We start from the raw sequence: 21008 nt of genomic DNA on the forward strand, positions 1-21008 counted from the left end.
TGGAAATGTAATTTATTTTTATTTTTGCACAATGTTGCTGCTCATGTCATTGCACCATTTTTCTGACTCATTTACAACGGTGCCTGTTTACAAGTACAGTATTATCTTGGAAATATTGCCTACGTATTGTTTTGCCAATTTAGTAAAAAAAATGTATTTTTTTTTGTTAATTCACACATATTGAATACAATATCTTATTATCATTATGTATTTATTTCACTATATTTTTGACTGATTTCTCCCTCAAAATGAGGAAAAACAATTCTTAAGATGCAAAACCATCTGCTATATCAGTCATTTCTTAATATCATTTACAAAAAAAAGTGAAAAATATATCAGCTAAAAACTTGTTTTGTTTAAATGCAATTTTCTCTTACTTTATTCGGAAAAAATAGTTAAACGCATATTTATTATAGTGTTTTACAGGTTAAAATATAGTACAACAAGAACAAAAATTGATAGGTTTAGAAATGTTTTGAATATAGTGAATTAAGGAAAAAGTGTGTGATATAAATAATTTCTAAATAAAAGCATATACAATATAGTATTTCACTCGCGAAACAAGTTTAAAAAATACTGTTTTTAAAAAATATATATTTTACTGGAAGGTTAAGTTTGCAAAAAATGATATTTAATTAAGATTCAGATCAGGGGTTGCTTTTTTAGGGCTATACAAATAAAAATGACTTGACTTGACTTGACATGGTCGTCTGTGCAGCCTTTTCACACTGTTTGGGATGAAAAGACTATTCAAATTATATATACACACTATATATATATATATATATATATATATATATATATATATATATATATATATATATATATACACGACTTGATTATCCTTGTACTCTTTTTTTTAAATCTTATTTCTTTCTTTGAAGTCTTTTATAACAAGCTGATGGTGGAGTGACACGTCAATGACAAAGACAATTCTAAAGTCACTACTGTATTGTAGATTTGTCGAACGATGCCTTTATAATCACCAAAATGGAAATGAAATATAACTATGTTAATGAAAGCATTTTGAAGGGGGAATAAAACCTTACAAAGAATTAAGTCGAAGCGAATTTGTAATGTATGTTAAGAACCCTTTATTTACGTTTTACGACCTACTTCAGGAGTCTCAAATCTTTTTCAAGCAAGAGCTAATTCTTTGTTGCATAATACCGCAAAGGGCACCCACTTTTATATACATTTCTAAAAAGATGACCATCTTGTTTAGTTAAATAGAATGTCAAACACTAAAAAAAAAAATCAGGAGCCTAAGCCTTCGTTTCAAATCCTAACTCTAAGGTTGGGGACCTTGTTTGGGAATTCAAAAATTGATCGAAAACCCTAAGATGAAGCACAAACCCTAGTTCCTAACCCTAAACATACACCTAACCCTATTTCAGAACCCTAAATTCAGTTGAATACCCCAATAAGAAGCCTTTATTTCTAAACCCTAGCCCCAATCCTATTTTGGATCGATAAAACGCGTTTAAAACCCCATTTAAAGCCCAAACCCAAGCTCCTAGCCTCAGTTCAACACTTAACCTCAAGAACATTGCAAGATTTACAAGAATTTATCTAAAATGTTTCAAACCCAGCAGACCACTTCCGCGGGCCCTTCAGCTGTCCCCGTGGGAGCACCCTGGTACCCACGGGCACCACGTTGAAGACCCCTGACCTAGCCATCTCACGTTAGCTCAAAGCTAACTGGGTTAATCTCCGGCAGCTTTGTCCAACTCTGACAACATATTTAACCAATTTAATTAAATAAGTAACATTTAAAACGTGATTTTGTCGCTAAATTTCGACATTTAAAAGGCGAAGAAAACCTTTAAAAAACCAACAAGGAAGAAGTGGTCGCCTCCGACTTGGCGATTAACTTGGCAAGAAGGAAAACGTTAAACCCACTTAACATCAGTTTTAATACAATAAATATTAAAAGAAAATTATAGTGTTGTTATCGAGCGTTGTTATTTAGAAAAATATCAACTTTCACTTACTTTTTCGCTTATGTCTCATGTCCATAACAGACCAGCTGCGCTTGGGGATCAACAATGAGCAGATGTGATTGACACATGGAATCATCCAATCACAGAAAATAAACATATGTGGCCGACCAATGGTTTAGGGTAGAGTAGGCGGGATTTGACGACTATCAGGGTCGGTTGACGTCACGGTGTAAACACTAGCGTCATGTGATTGCTGGCATCCGGCAATACTTGTCCTACTTTTCTTTACTTTCTTTTGACTCTTTCGCTTTTAAGAGTTCTTTTCTTTTTTTTCTGTCTTTCTTTCTTCGACTAGTCTGGCCCCTGTGAGAATGTTTTATCTACCATGAGGCTAAAATAAGTTTGACATCCTGGGTTAAGAACTCCCCTGAAAAACACGTGAAATTACCAATTACGAAATCATTCGGTGCTTAATGTTTATTTTTGTTATTAAGTCACTAAAAAAATCTGAAAGAGTCGAACAAAAAGACGGAATTCCCACGATGAGTCTGATAAAGCAGTCTTCTTGGATGCGACAGTAGGGGGCAGTAACGCTTCACAACTCAATAATGAGGGCTGGAGCCACTATCCCCGTCATTTCTACTCACTTTTTTTCAAATGTCTTTATTTTAAAGCGTGGTCCATCGAGTCAGACTGCTAGGAAACATGGAAATGATTATCATTTCAAGCACTTCAACCAAAGTGCAAGCCTTGTCCCGACTATGAAAACACATTACAATTTAAGGATTTCAAGCATCCATACAAACCCCGATTCAATTGTTGCAATTTGCATAAAAGTTCTGTAAAGATCGCCAATCAACAATCTGTAAAATAAGAGCCCCGAAGGATGAAAGACAAGTCATCTACTCAAAAATGTTTTTATTCATATTTAATAATTGTAATAAATTTTGAAAAGCACACACCATTCATTTATAGTCCGCATATTTCAAAAAGTATTTTACTTTGTAGTTACAAAGGCACACATTATATGTAAAAAGCTGTACAGAGTAAATTGTATTACCTTGGGCATAAAAAATCATTACAGTATACCCAATTTTCAGAAAAATACTTTGAAATAATCAAAACGAATAAAAAAATAATTTCTCATCAAACTTTAAAGTGTTTTTTTTTTTACACTAAACAAAAACAGATGGAATCTTTACAAAGGAATTGATTGGTTGAGCAGGTCAAATATACGCAGATTTTCACTCCATCAATCACAAAAAGGAACACAAAAACACACGTGATACATCGACTTGAAATCAAAAGTCATAATTCAATGTATTCAGTCCTTTCACAGACGGTACCGGAGAGGTACAGTAAGTGCTGTCGCAGCAGAGCGTGCTCCGAACGACCCAGACAGGAACTGGTATTCCTAGGCGGTCTCCCGGAAACAGTTCAGCCAGTCAGTTCGATTCAACAAGCGCCAAATGAGACTTTTTCGCCTCTTCCCTGCTTAAAACTATATTTTCTTGACAATTGAGGTGTTGTCTGAAACACAAGACTGGTAACCTTTTAAAAGATCGGTCAGAAAAATAAATCCAAAATCGCTCATTTCATTTTTTTCCATCCTCAAATACTATCAATTCGATTTTTAGTTTCTGTTATTTATTTATAATTTATGAAGTAAACTCATTGGGTGTGTTGAAAGGTTTTTGTTCACAGACTACAATTTGATTGACCAATATTTACGTTTGAGGCAGTAAACAAGAAAAAAACTGTAGTTTTAGCATGGGAGGGGACGTCTTCTCAATGATTTTATTTTCATACCCCCAGCCCCAAACAAGCGTCTAACTAGCATGATTTCTGTGTAACCTCATTGATTAACAGCTTAATTTATTTGGGTTCATGCTGTCCGCTGCCAACATTTTTAGACTTAGCGAGCATGTCTAGCACAGTGGTCGCAGTGAAGCTGATGGCTACGTATGCTTGGATAAACTTTCTCATCTTAGCTTTCGAGAGATTCTCCTTTTTAATCCCGTCTCTCTCTGCCCGTCTTCTCATTCGTGTTAAAAATGTTTTCATTAGGGTGACCGGAGGGTTTGCGACACTTCATATTCATTCTCCCTCTGCTGTGCATGTACAAAGCGCGGATGCTTTACCCCCTAAGGTAGTGGATGTGCAATGCACTTTATTCTAAGGCAATATAAAAGTCCCACCACCAGGGGGGGCCCGCGCCTCTATTTGAAAACCACTGCCATGAAAGGTGCAGGTTTGGTCTTGTCATTGGTGGGGACTAGCGCTCTTTGTGTGCAATACCATATATTGGTGGATACAAATGGTAAATGGTCTGCATCTATGCCAAAATGGTCACCCATGGTCCAATACATTTTTCAATGAGCCAACTTTTCGCAGATTTTAAATCAAATTAAAGGACTGATTTTGTGAAACAATTTAAGAAATGAAGGTAAAATTCTTAACCTGGAGTGACCAATGAGAAAAAGCTGACAAAGCTTTCTATCAAAAACGCTACACTTCTCTTTCTGTATCATCAAAGGCATTGTCAGGTTGCTCGGGTTTCCTTTAATCATCGCGGGACGATGACAAGCAAGTGCATTTTGGTCCGTTATTGCAGACACCGCCGATGACAACAGCGCAGGTTTATACTCGGCATCCGTTCTTTTCCACGTCATCCTCGGCCACAACGGGCAGGACGAGGTGCGAGATCCGGCTCCACAGACCTCCGAACTTGTCCAAATCCATGTTGTTGAAGGCCTTGGAGTCGCTCGTGCCCACCAGCTTGTCCTTAAGATAGTCCTGAACCATTTCCTCCACCACCCCGAGTCCCCCGCCGACCTCCTCCTGAGGCAGCAGCAAGGTAAACAACAGGAAGACGTCTTTGTAGGCGGCGTGTTCGTGGTCGCAGTAGCGATAGAAAAGGAGAGTGGAAGGCGGAGGCAGCTCCTCCAAGCGGTGGATGACGGCAGCCCTTTGGTTTCCTTCGAAAGCCGCCCGCATCTTCTCGTCCATGTCCAGCTTCACCCGGTCGCTATCCAGACCGGCGTTCCGAGAGCCGTCGATTCGCAACACGGAAGCTTCCCGCGCCGAGGAGAATGCGGTCGCCAGGCCCTCCGCCAGGCAGGACAGCGTTTTCTCGGCTCCGGATCCGGAAGTCAGGATGAGACTGATGGGTTCCGTGGGCTCTGCGTTTTGGAGATGCTTGACCAGGTGGATTTTGCTCCTCTTCCAAAGTTCTGGTCTTTGACTGCCGAAGCGCTCCTCCAACCGAGCTACGAGATCCGTGAAGGTCTCCAGCTTCACAGACCTGGACGGACGCTGCGTACCTTCGGCAGACTTCCGGTTCAGCCAGATCATCTTGCTTTTGTAGAGCAGCAGCAAAGCGGAACTCAGCAGAAGAAGGACCAAAAGCGACCGGCTCAAATAATGAAAGCATCCTGGAAGGAACAGAACAGCACATTTAAGCGATCCCTAATTCAAGTCTGGGGGGAAAAAAGGTGATCTTGACAGGGCCAAATTTAAGCACTTTTTAGCACGTTTAAGGCCAATTTTCCAATACCATTAAAAGAGGAAATGGGGAGTGAATCAATCATTAGCTCTGTTGTTTGAGGTGACCGAGTGCTGCCTGTAGGAAAAAGAACCAGAACAAACAATAAAGCAGCAGCTGAATGGGGCATAGAAAATGAAAGCGAGTTTCTGTTCCCCATTTTATTACTTTTTGCTGCCGTCTCAGTTTGGTTGACGTCCAATTTAATGTTCTTGATATTTCTATTAGGCAGTACTTGATTGATTCGTACCAGATTTCTCATTGTAAGTTGCATCATGGGATATCAATTCACACACCCTCAAAATATGAGCCACTATTTTCATCTATTTTACTCATATGGACCAGAATGATGACTGCAGAGGGCGATGATGCTTCACATGACAACGTAGATGCCGTGTTGGCGTCATTTTTGAGCCAACTTTATTGTTTTAATATTAAAGTTTTTCGTTTCATGCGTGGTCTCACCAGTCGGACTGCCAAGAAAAGTGGCAAGAATTTCAAGCATTTTCAAGCTCTTAACCCAAAATGCAAGCATTTTCCTAAACCTTGAAAACACAACATTGAAATTCCATCCTTTTCCCGGATTTCAAGCACCCGTACGAACCCCGTCTTTACCTCGTGATGAACCTGCAGAACTCTGCCTTGCAGCCTCTTTGGTCTTTTTAATTTCTGAAAGGAAAATGGGGAGGGGGAGGTAGGGAATGTTACACTGAAATGGCTGCCACTATTACAAATATACACTGAATTCCGGACGACAAGGCGCTACTTTTTTTTGTTGCTACACTTTTAACGCCGCAGCTTTGAATGCAATGAGGCTTCTACTCTTTTCCTTGTCTGGAAAAACAAAAGACCGACTCAATGAACGAGAAGCTCACAGAGGTCCAGTTGAATTGTATGATTGATCACAACTTCTGATCACAAATGATTCAGCATCGAGGAAAAGGGCAAGCTGCTCTTTTCCACACCACGTGCGTTCTAAATACAAAGAACTGCGGTGACCTTAGTGACAACCTTCTCGTGACGTTAGCCCGTGTTTTGACAACATTGTTCCTGTAATACATGACTGAAGCTTAAACGATTTTATACATTTGACTATAAAGGATTTTATACGATTGACTCATAATGCAATGAAGATTTTCACTGAGTGGGCTTGAGTTCAATGTACAAGGTCAGGGCAGGCTGTTCCAAATGCATCATATATTGTCTAGGGAATTTGGAGAACAGGACTCGTGGAGGTGATGTTGTTTTGGGAAGCCAGACATCAAGGCGCTGTGTTGTGAGAACAATGGGCGCAAACAATTCCTTGGCACGCCCATGGGAGGAGCCGAGACGCCATCTTGCGGGGAGACGTGGGCCAATAAGAGAAAGCTTCATAAAAAGCCTTCACACAGACTCCAACGTCACTCCGATGGAGTACACTTAGTTCTTCTGTTGAGGGAAAATAAATCCGCCCCCGTGTGGAAATGTCGGCTTTCCTGATCATTTTTTTTCTGAAGAAACGAGCGCGCATAAATTGTTGGATGAATGTAGGTCGTGTTTGGTTAATGGAGTCAGATAACTCATTCCAACAATTTGGTCAACGCTACATTTTGAGAATTCATTCTCCACAAGCTGAACGAGAGATTTAACAGTACTTCCTTCAATATTTAAAAGTCAGACAAGAGCTCCCGAAGCCTTAGTAGAGTCAGCCATGCGAGGTGCCTACCTGCTTATGGGGAGCAGTTGGGGTTCAGTCTCTTGCCCGAGTACATTTGGTTCGCATACCGCCTCGTGTTTTTGCGGGAAAATCGAACGAGCATTCTTTACCTCACCGCGGCCACGACGAAAGCGTCCTCCACGCTCAATTCTCATCTGCATGGAATCTTCTGGAAAGGCTACCGATTTGGCACTGTGCATATGCGTCGAATGCTCACAGTGCCCTGGTGACTCTTCTTGCAGCATGATCTAGAATTGGCGGCAGTTATCTAACCCAGTGATTTTCAACCACTGTGCCGAGGCACACTAGTGAGAGATCGTCGGGTGTGCCGTGAGAAACTATCTAATGTCAATTTTTTAAATTTGATAAAACATTTATGAATCGTTTTCTGCTAATATTATGTCATTGTCAAGTGTCTGTGCTGTAAAACAGGGGGTATTATAAATGATATCCTAATTAAACCTAATGCTCAGTGTCATTTTAAAAAAAAATTGGTGAGTGGTGTGCCGCAAATTTTTTTCAGTGTAAAAAACACATGCCCTGGCTCAAAAACAGTTGAAAAACACTGATCTAACCCAACGAGATGTCTTTTGTTATTTTCTAAATGCGTCTCGGAGGAGCGGGGAATCGGACCTGCGACCTCTCGGTCTCAAGACGGCCACTCCTGAGCTACTGCGGTCTTCGATATGTACTACGTATTCACGCTATGTCAACATTTCCACCCACAGCTCAAGTTCTCAATTTAAAAATTTGAGTTATCTATTTGTCTGTTCTCTTTTCGTATCACCGGTCGCCGGATTTTCCTTTAATCATCAAAGAACGATGACAAACAAATGCAAGTCGGTCCGTAACCACGGCAACCGCCAATGGCAAAAGCACAAAGCCCACACAATAGTTATTCTGATACTGTAGTCTAGAAATAAAGGGCTCCCATTTTACGCGGCGCCGCCCTTTTTCGCAATTTTTATCAGCTAAGTAGTCATTATGTGCTCATTTTCATAATCACTCCAATAGTCTCCATATTAAACGATCGCTTCCGAAAACATGTGACGTAAACAACTTGCGGAAAGAAACAGCGGAACAGCTTCAGGTATGCAAGAAATGGACGCAAATGAGTTCATTTTTATGGCCTGCAGCTTAATATCCGGTGCAGCCCGTACAAAGACAAAATTTCGTTCTTAGATTCGAGCGCTGTTGTGGAAGTCGGAGCTTATCGACATAATGAGGACACATTTGTTTAGACAGGAAATTCCAGGCTTGTTTCTGCCGAGTTTAAATGTCAGAGTCTTGGTTTGGAGGCTTTTTAACCGTTTTAGTCAGGTGCGCTCTGTCGTCCGGATTTTACACTATCCATTTTTACCTTTTTTCTTGCGTGGGGCTTGTTCTTTCCAGACGGGAGCGTTATTGACTCGATGTCGTAGCGCGAGAGGCGTCACGGACGTCGTGCGCAAATTCGTTCCGCCGTTACGGTTGAGACTGGCGTCACCTACACGTGGAAGAAAGAGTCTTACTTCACAAAACTTCACCATTCAGATTGCTGCTCGTGGATCGTACCAAATCTTTTGGCGTTAGCCTCCATCTCCTTTTTGTATTCGGCCATGCTGGTGATTTTGTTAACGTGCAGGTCGGAAGATTTCTCCGGTGCTCGGGGTTTGGAGAAGGTAGCGGCTTCTTGCCTTGATGATTCCTTGACTGAAACAACAAGAAACAAAACGGCATCCACTGTGATGACAGGCAGGCAGTAATCCCATCAAAAAACAGAATATTCGGAAGAATCGTTTACACGCCTAGAGACAAACCTAGGTGGTCGTTTAAAGACCCTTCTTCTATTTCTGCACCTAACTGTCTCTAATAATCGTATACAGTCATCTGGATGTGTGATGCCATGTGTGGAGGTATCTGATTTCCGTGTCGGTAGATAATGTCCTGTGTACGTCTGTCCAATAACCCTCTAGACGTGGCGAGTAATCTGATTTCAACGCCCAAGCGAAACGGACCTTTTTACTCAAATAAACATCATTTTCACATTTAACTTTAGACATTAAATCAATGCTTCTCCATTTTTTTCTCTCTCATGCAATTGAAAGACCAAAAAGCCAACGGCCATATTAGAAATCATTCCACGAGTCTCGTTACTTGTAAAAGGGTATTATGAGGCGAAAAAGACAGTTTGCAACAAGGAAAACCCAATGATGCAGAAATACTTTTAGGCGTTTTTTTTTTTTATAGGTAGGCATTTTGGTGCGTTTTGGAGTTAATATGATTAACTGTTGGATTCTATGTAGAGTCTTGGCTGTAACACGGTCCTGTTTGCGGGGAATCGTGCCATAGGCCGACTTTCAGTTCATGTTTTTGGTGAGCAATGCCAGATTTATAGTTTTATTTTAGACTGATGCTGATGTTTCTGTGGTGAGTACATTTTGAAATGGTCATCATGTCTTGAATTTGAAGAGTTTTTACTTTCCAGTGATAGATGGCATGACCCATTTCACTGACTGGTGACGTTGTACAGCCTAGACTTACACTCTATATGGATAAATACAACTGTGGCATTTTCACCGTATGGGCAGAAAATAAAATGGAAACGACCCGGAGAAAATCAAACGCCACGCATAAGGCTTTTTCAGCGAGCGATACAAAGTTTTGCATGCACGACTCGTCTCTGTACTACAAGTCCCACAATGCTTTGGGCCATAAAAAATCCCAGGTAAGGGAAACTGGGTATGGAAACAAGCAATTACATGTACAAGTAACCAGGAAAACGAAGAAAACTTTACTGCATAGGCGACTTGCTAGCAATATTCTGTTTTGATTCAGATGACTGCTTCTATGTAAAAGTACACGTTGTGTATACACTTAAACACAACAAGCAGACGTTGTACCTTTTGTATGGTTGATCCAGGGTCTGTCTAGATTTTCACTTCGCGGCTTCAAGAACATAGTGGTTTCTTTAGTTGATTCTATAACTGAAAAAAAAAAGAGGAAACAATTTCACTTACAGGGTCCGTACAACTTTTTTCAAGCACTTTCAAGGCCAATGTTTCCAGTACCTTCAAAGGAAGAAATCCAGTGCCAAACAAAAGAACGCTCTTTTTTGTTAGCTTTGATGACTAAAATAAAGTCGCTCTTTTTCTACTAGCACATACCGAGGACAGCCTGAGGAGATCATTTCTTCCTCATGCCATGAGGCTCTTTAACTCCACCCGGGCGAGTAAAAGCCCGCATGAAACCCCACCCCCACATTTGCATATTACCCTATTTTTATGACAGTGTGTATTTTCCGTAGCACTGTTTAAATACTTTATAGCAACACGTTATATTGGGTATTTTTGTATTCTTTATTTTTTATTTTTCAACACAAGGATACTGCAGGAAGTATGAATTTCCCTACGGGATGAATAAACTATCTATCTATATCTATCTACTTGCTTCTGTTTTGAGCTAGTCCTATCTTTTAGTGTCATTGGGCTGCTATAGACTGACATGAATTCTGGCATTTTGCTTCAAGAATGATTGTGCAGCTTGGATACATCATACGTGTTTACAAACAGGAAAACGAATCTATAGGTGGTGGGTAATGAAGGAGTTAAATACCAAAGACGAAAAAAGAAAGTACTCTTATGTATAGAAAGCTGAAAAATGAGCCAAATTTGGACTCATGTGAATGATATTGATTACTCCAAAGCAGAGTGCATTCAATCTTTCTAATGCTCTTTTGTTTGATTTAACTTGTATTTTTTGTCTAAATTCTTTAGATGAAAAATTGTAAATAGTTTTTGTTGTTTAATTTGATCAATAATCCATCACACTGAAGATGTAATATATTTGTTTTCATTGATTTGCATTTTTAGGAATTTTGTGCTGCTGTTCAACTTTAAATCTATTCAGTGCGTAAAAACTTAAATGGTTTTGTATTTTACAATTCTGTGAATATTTTAATTTATATTTCATGGATCCCCTGCAAAACATATGAGCATACTAATCACTCAATCATTTGCATATGGTTTGAATATTATTCATAATATATCATTGAAAAAACAAAAAATATGAGGAGCCGCTTGGGAACGGAAAGAGCTGGCTCTTCTCAGTGGGCTGAGCCAAAAAAGCCAGTTATCTAAATAGAGCTGTCCTCTTGGGTGCGACCAGTCGGGGACCTTGACAACGTCACAAGCCACCAGAGCAGGCGTGTCGGCATCATTTTCACGCCCTTTTCAAAACATTTTTCTTGATTTTTTTGCGTGGTCTTTAGAGCCAGACTGCCAAGACACATGGCAATGGCCACAATCTCAAGCATTTTCCTAACCTTGTAAACACAACATTAACATTGTCAAGGATTTCAAGCAACCGTACGAACCCTGCACTTATCCATCCATTTGAGCACAACTAGGAAAGTTTGCTGCTATACCTTTGTGCTTGGTCAGGTGTCTATCAGAGAAGGGCTGCATGGGTGCAATGGAGGAGGAGGCTGTTGTACAAGATTAAAAACATGGAACTTAAAAAAAAATCAAGATCTCGACATCAAGCGAGATCATAGGGACTTACTGAGCGGGAATAGCGGCTGACTGGAAGTACCCACAAAATCTCTCATTTTATTAATTTCTTGGTCTTCATCTTCTTCCAGGGCGAATTCCTGAGGATCCATCTCCATTTCACCACCGCTGCCTCCAAGCGCTTCTCCCTCCTCCTGTCGACCCTTCTTACCAGGGGATTCTGGAAGGCCGAAATTGAGAAAATGTAAACACTTTTCGCTCAGAAAGTACGACAACAAGCTCAATGACGGGCATGAAAACGCGTCGGGTGTTATAAAGGTGATCGTATCCCGATACTCAGGTACTGATTCATATCACGATTCTTGATAATAGCGATCCTACAAGTATTTTTATTTAATTTTCTTTCCTAAAAAAACGCAACAGGCAATAAACGGGGGTCCAATGCAATATTAAAAAATACGATAGAAATAATGCAAATGTGCTACTACAGTAAATACAAAAATACTACCACGGAACATAGGATCACAAGCAAGAGTGCAAATCGTGAGTAAAAATGGATCCCAGGATGCATTTTTGCATGTTTATTCGGACTGTAATTTGAACACCGAGTAAAATGGCATAAAATGATGCTGGGGTTTTCATTGGCTAACCAACATTTGAATCAGTCACTGTTGGGTAAAGATTTTTGAAGCCAAAGTAGGTGTCGTTTTTCTTCAATGCAGCCCCCTCGTAAGTTGTCACGGGCTGAGGACCGTGAAAAAACGCTTGGGATTGGCTGAGAGTGGTGTCCATAAGAAGGTCAGAGGTTATATTGAAAATCTTCTAATGAGTCGGTTTATTTTAATCGGGGAATTAAGGAGCACAACAAACTTGTTACAAAAAGGATCGTCAGCTGATGCAGAAATGCTTTTAGTTTTTTTTTTTTTTTAATATGTAAACATCATTGTGTGTATGTGTCTAATAGTTTCAAGAGTGGAATGTCACAGCACTTTTGGGTCAGTGACGCCAGCTTTCTCATTTCAGACTGACGGTGATGTTTCTCTGATGAGTCCATATCTTGAATCCCAGGAGTTTTAGGCATTTTAGCTGACCTGTGTAACAGAGTTGAAATTTGATTGTTTTTTAGAATTCTCACAAAATCTGTGTTTTTGTTGCATTACTGTTAATATTCCGGTACCTCATTCAGTTAAGTCATGGGCGTCTGCGACTGTTTTTTTCGTTTGGCACTTTATGGGCTTCAGCGCTTGCCGTAGCTTAAGTGAATTTGTAAGCGTTGAAGGTAAGATGTGCCCAATATCAGTTGGATAAAAAAAATGCATATTTTGCTAGATATATGAGCTGCTTTCACAAATTATTTTTGTATATAAAGATATATAAGTTGTGCTAAATGATGTATATTAAAAAAAAGTAAAGTAATACAGCTTGAAACGATGATGCAACATGTTTTGATGCAAACACGCCACAAGGTGCGGCCTGTTGAGTGATGACCCGTTTCTTTGTATCTTTAATGTTTTAGATAATTGCGGTCGTGAACAGATGCCCTGACATTTGTATTGTTTTGTTTACTGAATGCAGGTACGTGGGAAAGTTATGTTCATTGTTATTATTGAAGTTTCACTAATAATGTGCTCGCATGTTGTCTGCTGGCCGTAGCGTCAGCCAATTTGTATCGCGCTGAAGATAATTGCAGTCGTGAACAGATGCCCTGACTTTTGTATTGTTTTGTTTACTGAATGCAGGCAATAAACCGAGTGACTGTGAACCCTTGTGTCGTGCATGAAAGAGGGTCGTTACACCTGCATTGGCTCCCTGTTCACTTAACGTTTTGTTGGTATTATACAAAATCATGCATGGACTTGCTCCTTCATATCTTTCAGATTTAATTTCGCCCTTATGTTCCGGTCCGGAGACTTCGCTCTGAAAATGCTGGTCTACTCGTGATCCCAAGAATCAAGAAGAAATCAGCAGGTTCAAGAGCGTTCGACCTTCGGGCCCCGGTGCTGTGGAATGCTCTTCCCCGAGTATCGATCGGCAACCTCAGTGGAACTGTTTAAATCCATGCTGATATGTTGACAATATCTGTGTATTATTTGTTAATGCAACATCCATTTTGGCCTGGTCATGCTGGAATGGGGATGACCTCATGACTTTTCCCTTGCCCTCATGTAGGTTTTAGATGAGGGATGGTGTCATAATAGTCTTTGGTTTGCAATAATCTGTGCAGCCCTTTGAGACTCTTTGTGATTAAGGACTGTACAAATAAACATGACTTGACGTATCTCAGTGACTGATGACATGTTGGGGACACATCTTAGTTTATCAAAAGTCGGAACGTTAAGCCGTTAAACGAGTGAATTTCGCCAAAAGGTGAGCTATTTTCACGCCTTTTGATTGTCGTTGAAGACATAAAATACAGTCAGCTCACCTTCATCATCAGAGCTATTCTCCGCATGCGTGGAGCCGTTAACATTTGAGACAGAGGACGACGACGCCTTCCGCTTTTGCATGGTTCTTCGAGATCTCTTTATCGGAGCTCTTGGAGTGGCGTCACAAAATGAAGCTGCAGGAAAAGTTGATTTGAATGGATTTTGTGTCTTCAACTCCGAAAGAAGTGGCTAACGTGGACTAGCATCGATTGCTAACAACACGAAACTGTCACACTTACGCCTTCCCGCTGGGTGATGCCGCGCCGACCTCCTCAAAGCCTGGGGACCCGTATCTTCGGAAACACCCGTTTCCATTTCTAGTTTGAATCCTAAAAGTAAAATAAATGCGATAAAACGCGGATTAAACGATATATTCGAACATTGCGCTCCGACGCACGGGGAAGGAATAACGCGACGGGATAATGAAAGGGAAACGTCCCGATAGTCAAAGTTGTCCCTCTGGAAACACGGTCTTCTTGAAAGGGTTCCGCTTTGGCTTGTCAGGGAGAGACTGTCGTATTCGCTTCATCAGTGGTCGCGTGAGTTTCCCTGGATATCTTTTGATTATATTTTTATATTTTATTATATTTTATCGACGTTTTAATTCCTTCACTCACATATTTCCAAGCCAGGGTGTCTTGGTTCTCGTTACAGCGGTTCCAAGCCAGACTTTGTTTTGCTAATGTTGCTAAGCTAACTTGCTGCCAACATTTTAGTTTCATTTTCTCGCCTTTGGACTTGTACTAAGCAAACTATTCATTTCATATTTTTCTAGAACGTTCGAATTTATAAAGCTATTATAGAGCTGGGGTCATGAATTATGATGGACTTTGCAGTTGTACTGGGTTGGTTCAAAGTTCAAGTTGTTATGATTTGACGATCGTGTGTTTAATCTTAGGACAACAAGTCCAACAGTGGGACAGTTGGAGTGAAATGTCCAAACCAGTCATGGAAAACCCAACAAACGATTCCAAACAAGAAAATACGGCAGCAACAGGTCATAGATTTCACCACAAAGGCAACATTTTGAATGGCATCGAAGGACTGGTGATCAATATCATGTGTCATGTTCTCAGGTCTCAACAAAGACGAAGATCAGTCTGATGAGAAGATCAAGAGACAAAAACCTTGTTTAGGTAAACAGGGTAAGGGGTTTTCTCTAATCTACTTCCATAAACGCTAGGGAACTGAGAGAACCCGTTGCAGTTCACCTGGTACTTTCAAACCATTCGCATGTCCAGAATGCTTGGATGTTGTTTTATATAATGGATTTTCCCTCAGCCACAACGCCATTGGCTATGCATGGGTCGAAGAATGGCATTTCAAATGTTTTATTTAACTAGTTCAAGCCACTAGACAAGGAGTGTCCAAACTCTTTAGAAAAGCAGGCGGGCAGGTTTGCTGAGCTGATAAGATGTGAGGGCCGACGATTCAGTCCGGCATATTTCAAACAGTCTTCGGGAAATTCACCCTCCGTGAATAGAGCTCGGCAAACAGCGTCTCGACCTCGTAGCTCGCCTTTGCAGCGTTTTCATTCGATTCGCGGACCCCACTTAAAACGCCTGCCGGTTGCTTCACAGTTTCACAGCGTTCGTTTCCAGTTGGCTTTTTGTAGTGTGCATGCTTGCTCTGGCATCTTAATAAGAGATTCTTTTAAAAAAACAACCGCCGTCTCACGGCAAATTAGGCATATGCAGCTGTTTCCGATTTGGGTGAAACAATAGTCCAAATTCCCCTTGTCCTGGAAGACCCTCAGAGTCAACTTTCCTTTTTTTTTTTTTTTTAACACACCCAGTCGCTACTGCCATCTTTTCAAATGGTAAATATTTATTATTATTCTATACTGTGGGCAACATATTATTATTTTATGACAGAGGCCCCAGGGCAGTAAAACCTCCCTCTTCCTTTGTTCACGGGCCGTAAGTATCTCCCTGGCCGGACATTGGACGTGCCTGGACTAAATGAATAAAGAAGTTATAAATGATCGAAAACATAGATAGGGAACAGGAAGCGCTGCTTTGTTGGATCTTCACAGAAAAAAAACGGACCGATTCATAGTACAACTAAGAGTATTATGAGTTTTTCTGCCCCATCAGGTGACCGGGACCTCCTTTGTGACGCAGACGATCGGCCCCGCGAGGAGACCGACGTTCCGACCGACGGGCGAAAGCGGGACGGACTGGACGAGCCGGATTCGCTTGACCGAGACGCCGATAAACTCGGTCATGGGTGCGTGGCGGCGGAGGGAGTCGAGGAGAAGGTTGCTGGTGAGAGTCTTATGTGGGCCTTGAGAAGACGACGTGACTTTCCATTCGTTTCGATAAGTCAGGAGAAAACTCACTTAGCTGGGGGCCACATACTAGAAAAAAATCTCACAGGGGCCGGACTAATAGGTTTAAAAGAAAGAGGGAGAGATGATGAGAGGGAAAAGAGAGAGAGAGAGGGAAAAGAGAGAGAGAGAGCTGATGAGAGGGAAGAGAGAGAGACAAAGAGAGAGCTGATGAGAGGGAAAAGAGAGAGAGAGATGATGAGGGGAAAAAGAGAGAGAGAAAGAGCTGATGAGAGGGACAAGAGAGATGATGAGAGGGAAGAGAGAGCTGATGAGAGGGGAAAGGGAGAGAGAAATAGCAAGAGCACAATAGAAAGGTATGAAAAGAGAAGAAAACAATAAGAGAGTGAGCGTGAGAAGGTGAAAGGTGATAGAGAGAAAAAAGAGAAAGATAGACAAAGAGAAAGATCAAAAGAACGAGAGAAAAAAGAGTGAGCAAGAGCAGGAGAGGAAAAAAAGGAGTGAGAAAGAGATGAAGTGAAAAAAATAGGAGAGAGCAAAAGAGGGAGAAATAGAAATAAGAGAAAGAATGAGGAAGAAAGAATAAAAAAAGCCTAGAGGGGAAAACAAATATAGGGAGAATAAGGTCAACAGATAGAAAGAGCAAAATAGAATGAAAAAGCAAAAGCAAGGGAGAGAAAAAGAGAGAGAAAGAGCGAGAAAAGGACAGAGTAAGAAATTCTACTACAGTTGCTCTGCGAGCAGCGCGTGGCTTGGGTGACATCAAGTGGTCCCGTTCCAAAGCGCAGCTCAATTTTTCTCCCGCGTTTCTCTCGGTGTCGTCTCGCGGGCGGGATTCAAACCCTCGGCGGACCCCATCCGGCCGGCGGACCGCCCGTTTGCCCCCCGTGCATCAAGTCATCTCGAGTGACGAGTTGTTTTTTTTGTAGACGGGGAGGACGAAGCGGAGACGGTGCCAGAAGACACCGCGGCAGGAATAGAGAGCAATGGAGACTCCGGCCAGGAGGACGATCTCATTGAAAGCCCCTGGCCCAAATCCAGGGTCCGTGACCATCCAAAAGGTGAAGAAACACTTGTTATACAATGGGAGATCCCTTGAGTTATCTTTTCTCTCTTTCTCCAGTTCTTTCTTTTTCTCTCTCTTTTCGGTTCTGGTCCTCATTAACCGCGAAAACTCGGGGATCTCTTTACTCACAAGACTGGTTTAGAAATCCATTTTCTCGCTCATCCTTTTGTATTCGAATTCCCGCGAAAGGAGCTTCAACAGATAAACTCAAAGATGGCGCGAAGACGAAATTGGATTCTGTCGCTTCCACCTCTAAGAAGACGGCGAATGTAGGAGAGGACGGGATCCCTGGAGGTATTTTATGCTCTGATGATCTGTCGAATGCGCTGGATTCTATTCCCGCTGACTGGTGTTGGGAATTAATGATCAATATGTAGCGTTTACCAAATTGTTCGAAAGAGTTATCGGACTCCATTAACCAAACACAACCTACATTGAATGAATGAAAACTTTTATTTCGAACATAAAAATAAAAACAGGACAAAAACAGTGAGTCAACAACAAAATAATGTCACATAACATGTTCGAAAAGGGGTAGTCAGAAGCAGATGCACCCAACAATTTATGCGCGCTTGTTTCTAGAGGGAAAAGATGAACAAGAAAGCCGACATTTTCACACGGGGGCAGATTTAATTTCATTAACAATTTAACTAAGTGTACTCCATCGAAAACGGCCGAATTAGTGTCTTTGGAGTCTCAGGTAAGCTCTCTTCTGAAGTCCTTTAGCTCGCTCCTATTCATCTTCTCCCTGCATAATGGCGTGCCGACTCCTCCCATGGGCGTGCCAAGGAAGTCCCCCCTGGGCGTCGCGATGTCTGGAATACTCAAAACAACACCGAGCGTTTCTATGTCATCAGGACCTTTCTCCGTCTGGATGTGCTGATTATCTTATCAGCCTTATGCCCTGTTCCCGCCGTTCCTGTAAACAACATTTTCCACCAGGGTGCCCTGACATTGAACTACAGCCCAGTCGGTGAATATCTTTTGCATTAAATGTAATTTGTAGTCAATCCTATAAAATCCTTCACTGGACAATGTAAACTGTTGAGGCGGAATGGCAGAATTCATGTCAGTTTATAGCAGCCTATTGACACAAAAAGATCATGGATAGCTCAAAAGTATGTGCTAGCAGCAAGCTAGCGATTGGATTTCTTCCTTTGAAGGTACTGGAGAAATGGATATATTGGGCTTGAAAGTGCTTGAATTTAGCCATGAAAAAGGTGCAGGAACCCTGGAAGTAGCAAACTGCGAAAGATGGCCTGCGTTCTAGCGAGGGAATACTGCATCGGGCGATATATATATATATATATTTTTTTTAAATGAATCTGGGCGGTAGGACCTTTTTTCCACTTGTGGACATAAAGTGACGCCATAGTTGCTAAAGGCTCCCCCTCAAAAAGCTCTCTTCGATTTGATTCCCCAAATTTGCTTTTAAAATCGGCCGAAAAAAACTTTTGAGACCCAAACCAGACTGAAAAGTCCCCTTTTAAGTATTCCCTCACATTGTCTTGATAGTTTGTATTTATTGTCTTATTGATGGAGCTGTTCTATTTTAGTGTACAGCACTCATGTCAAACATGAGGCCCATGGGGGGAAATCTGGCCCGCCGATGTTTTGGATTTGGCGACACCCAGAGAAGCACCAGAGAAAAATCAGCCCCAGTTTGCTTTATTTTTGGGGGAGAAAAAAAATATTTAGCACAGACTACCTTTCATTGCGTCACAGTGATGTTTCTTCAGTTGTTCTACTCTCTTTTACAAACACAAATATCTGTGATGAAATAGTAAATACCTTATCTCCCTCCGTACAGTAAGAAGATACCTAGCGGGCGCGGCGGCGTTGGTTTTCGTGGCCATGGCCGCGCAGTACCTCTTCCGGCCCGAGGCTCCGCCTCCGAGCGTCAGGCCTCCCGTTCAAATCTTCCTGGAGGAGTTGGAACGCACGCAATCTCGCTTCCCCCGCCAGCGTTCCGAACTGTGGAGTCGCTGCCGGGTCCGCCTGAAGCGACATCTCCAGACGCAGATGCCCGGCGAGCCCGTCAGCCTGATGCTGGCGGCCGGGCGGGGAGGCGGGCGGACGCTCCGCTGCCTGGCCCGAGACCTGGCTTCGGCCTTCTCCACGGCCCGGAACGCTTCGGCGCTGCACGTCGACGGCTCCGGCCAGGCCGGCCGGGACGGCGACCGGGTCAAGCTGCGCATCGACGGCCTTCTGCAAGGAGCCTTCGGGGGGAACCGACCCGTGGCCGTCATCCACCGCTTCGATCTGTTGCCGCCGGGCTCCGCTCTCATCTTCTACCGCTACTGCGACCACGAGAACGCCGCCTACAAGAAGACCTTCATCATCTTTACCGTCCTGCTGGAGGAGGAGATACCCGGCGGGACGTCTTTAAGCGCCGTGGAGGAGATGGTGGATGACCACCTTAAGAGGAAGTTCCTCTCGCACGGAGGTCCCGTGGCCTTCGACCAGATGGACCCCGACAAATACGGCGGACTCTGGAGCCGGATTTCCCACCTGGTTCTTCCTGTTGTGACGGAAGAGTGGACAGAGAAGGAACAATGCTAGTGAACCTTCGGACGATGTTTTTGATGGGTTTGCTGACGGCACTTTATGGTCGTGACGCGATCGAGCCTAAAAAATCCAAGCCCGACCTTGGGGTGTTATACCCCGACCCTGCCTGAGCCCGACCACTTCACTTGAATGCAGGACCGAGCTCGAAGCGAACCCCAAATTGAATATTTTGTGAGGACTCGAGAGGAAAGACTATCTTTGATAAGAAATTAAATCCTGTATTTTGGAACCAAATTTAACCGTGTAAACATTGACATCTTTTATATTTCTGTGTCCGCAAAGATGACATGAACTGACAATTTTCTATCATTTAATGTTTTTCAAAAAATGTTGAATGCTAAAAAGTGGGCCATAAACGACAGCAGCGGTCCGTCCTTAAGAATCTAACACAACAAAATACAGACGGAATACAGAATAAGAGGCAAGACAAAATAAATATTTTGTTGTTTAGTATACATTTATATAAACATCGATCCATGATCTGCACTGCTTATCCTCAGTAGGGTCACGGGGGTGCTGGAGCCCATCCCAACTATCTTCGAGCAGCGGGCAGGGGACACAAAGACGGACAACTCACTCGCTCATTCACACCTAGGGACAATTTGGACCGGCCAATTCACCTGACATGCGTGTTTTTGGAATGTGGGAGGAAACCCACGGGGAGAACATGCAAACTCCGCACAGGAAGGCCGGTCGCTGGATTTGAACCCATGACCTCAGAACACGCTAAACACCCAGCCGCCGTGCCGCCACGACACAAAGTAATATCTAAAAATCAAAGATCTCAAGATATCATGTAAAAATGAATCGATCCGTCATTCACATGGGCTTCACTTACATCAAAGGGACAGCGTGTATTATTTGACCACTCGTTCGCCATAATGAGCCCTGCATCTGAAAACGAGTGCTAAAAAGAAAGAAGACAAACTACAGACACTTAAAGTGATTTTTTTTGCCTGGCCTCTTGCAAATAAAATAAATAAAA

General features: G+C 42.2%; 2 protein-coding genes across 5 annotated transcripts; one reads left to right on the top strand and one right to left on the bottom strand.

Moving 5' to 3' along the window:
* Positions 1 to 2857: 2857 nt before the first annotated feature.
* Positions 2858 to 14573, bottom strand: LOC148356044 (uncharacterized). Of its 3 annotated transcripts, none has more exons than XM_088349432.1 (8): positions 13470 to 13814; positions 11726 to 11893; positions 11589 to 11648; positions 10066 to 10149; positions 8738 to 8875; positions 8544 to 8669; positions 6103 to 6156; positions 2858 to 5377 (listed from the first exon to the last, which is right to left on the bottom strand). In XM_088349432.1, exons 1-8 carry the CDS (start codon positions 13519 to 13521, stop codon positions 4584 to 4586), a joined length of 1476 nt encoding a protein of 491 aa, XP_088205558.1. In that variant the 5' UTR covers positions 13522 to 13814; the 3' UTR covers positions 2858 to 4583. The 3 variants fall into 3 exon arrangements, with proteins under 3 accessions (XP_088205558.1, XP_088205557.1, XP_088205556.1); XM_088349431.1 differs by lacking the exon at positions 13470 to 13814 and adding an exon at positions 14339 to 14573 and having other exon boundaries at positions 2859 to 5377; XM_088349430.1 differs by lacking the exon at positions 13470 to 13814 and adding an exon at positions 14099 to 14252 and having other exon boundaries at positions 2859 to 5377.
* Positions 14574 to 14677: 104 nt separating this feature from the next.
* LOC148356045 (uncharacterized) lies at positions 14678 to 20257 on the top strand. 2 transcript variants are annotated; one of them, XM_088349433.1, is made up of 6 exons: positions 14678 to 15096; positions 15176 to 15244; positions 16196 to 16366; positions 17319 to 17450; positions 17645 to 17749; positions 19266 to 20257. In XM_088349433.1, the coding sequence occupies exons 1-6, from the start codon at positions 14913 to 14915 to the stop codon at positions 20015 to 20017; spliced, it is 1413 nt and encodes a 470-aa protein (XP_088205559.1). In that variant the 5' UTR covers positions 14678 to 14912; the 3' UTR covers positions 20018 to 20257. The 2 variants fall into 2 exon arrangements, with proteins under 2 accessions (XP_088205559.1, XP_088205560.1); XM_088349434.1 differs by having other exon boundaries at positions 14679 to 15096; positions 15176 to 15235.
* Positions 20258 to 21008: the final 751 nt, after the last annotated feature.

The sequence above is a fragment of the Urocampus carinirostris genome, chromosome 12 (genome assembly GCF_059441175.1).
Source record: "Urocampus carinirostris isolate Australia breed hairy pipefish chromosome 12, RoL_Ucar_1.0, whole genome shotgun sequence".
In the NCBI taxonomy this organism is placed as follows: Eukaryota; Metazoa; Chordata; class Actinopteri; order Syngnathiformes; family Syngnathidae; genus Urocampus; species Urocampus carinirostris.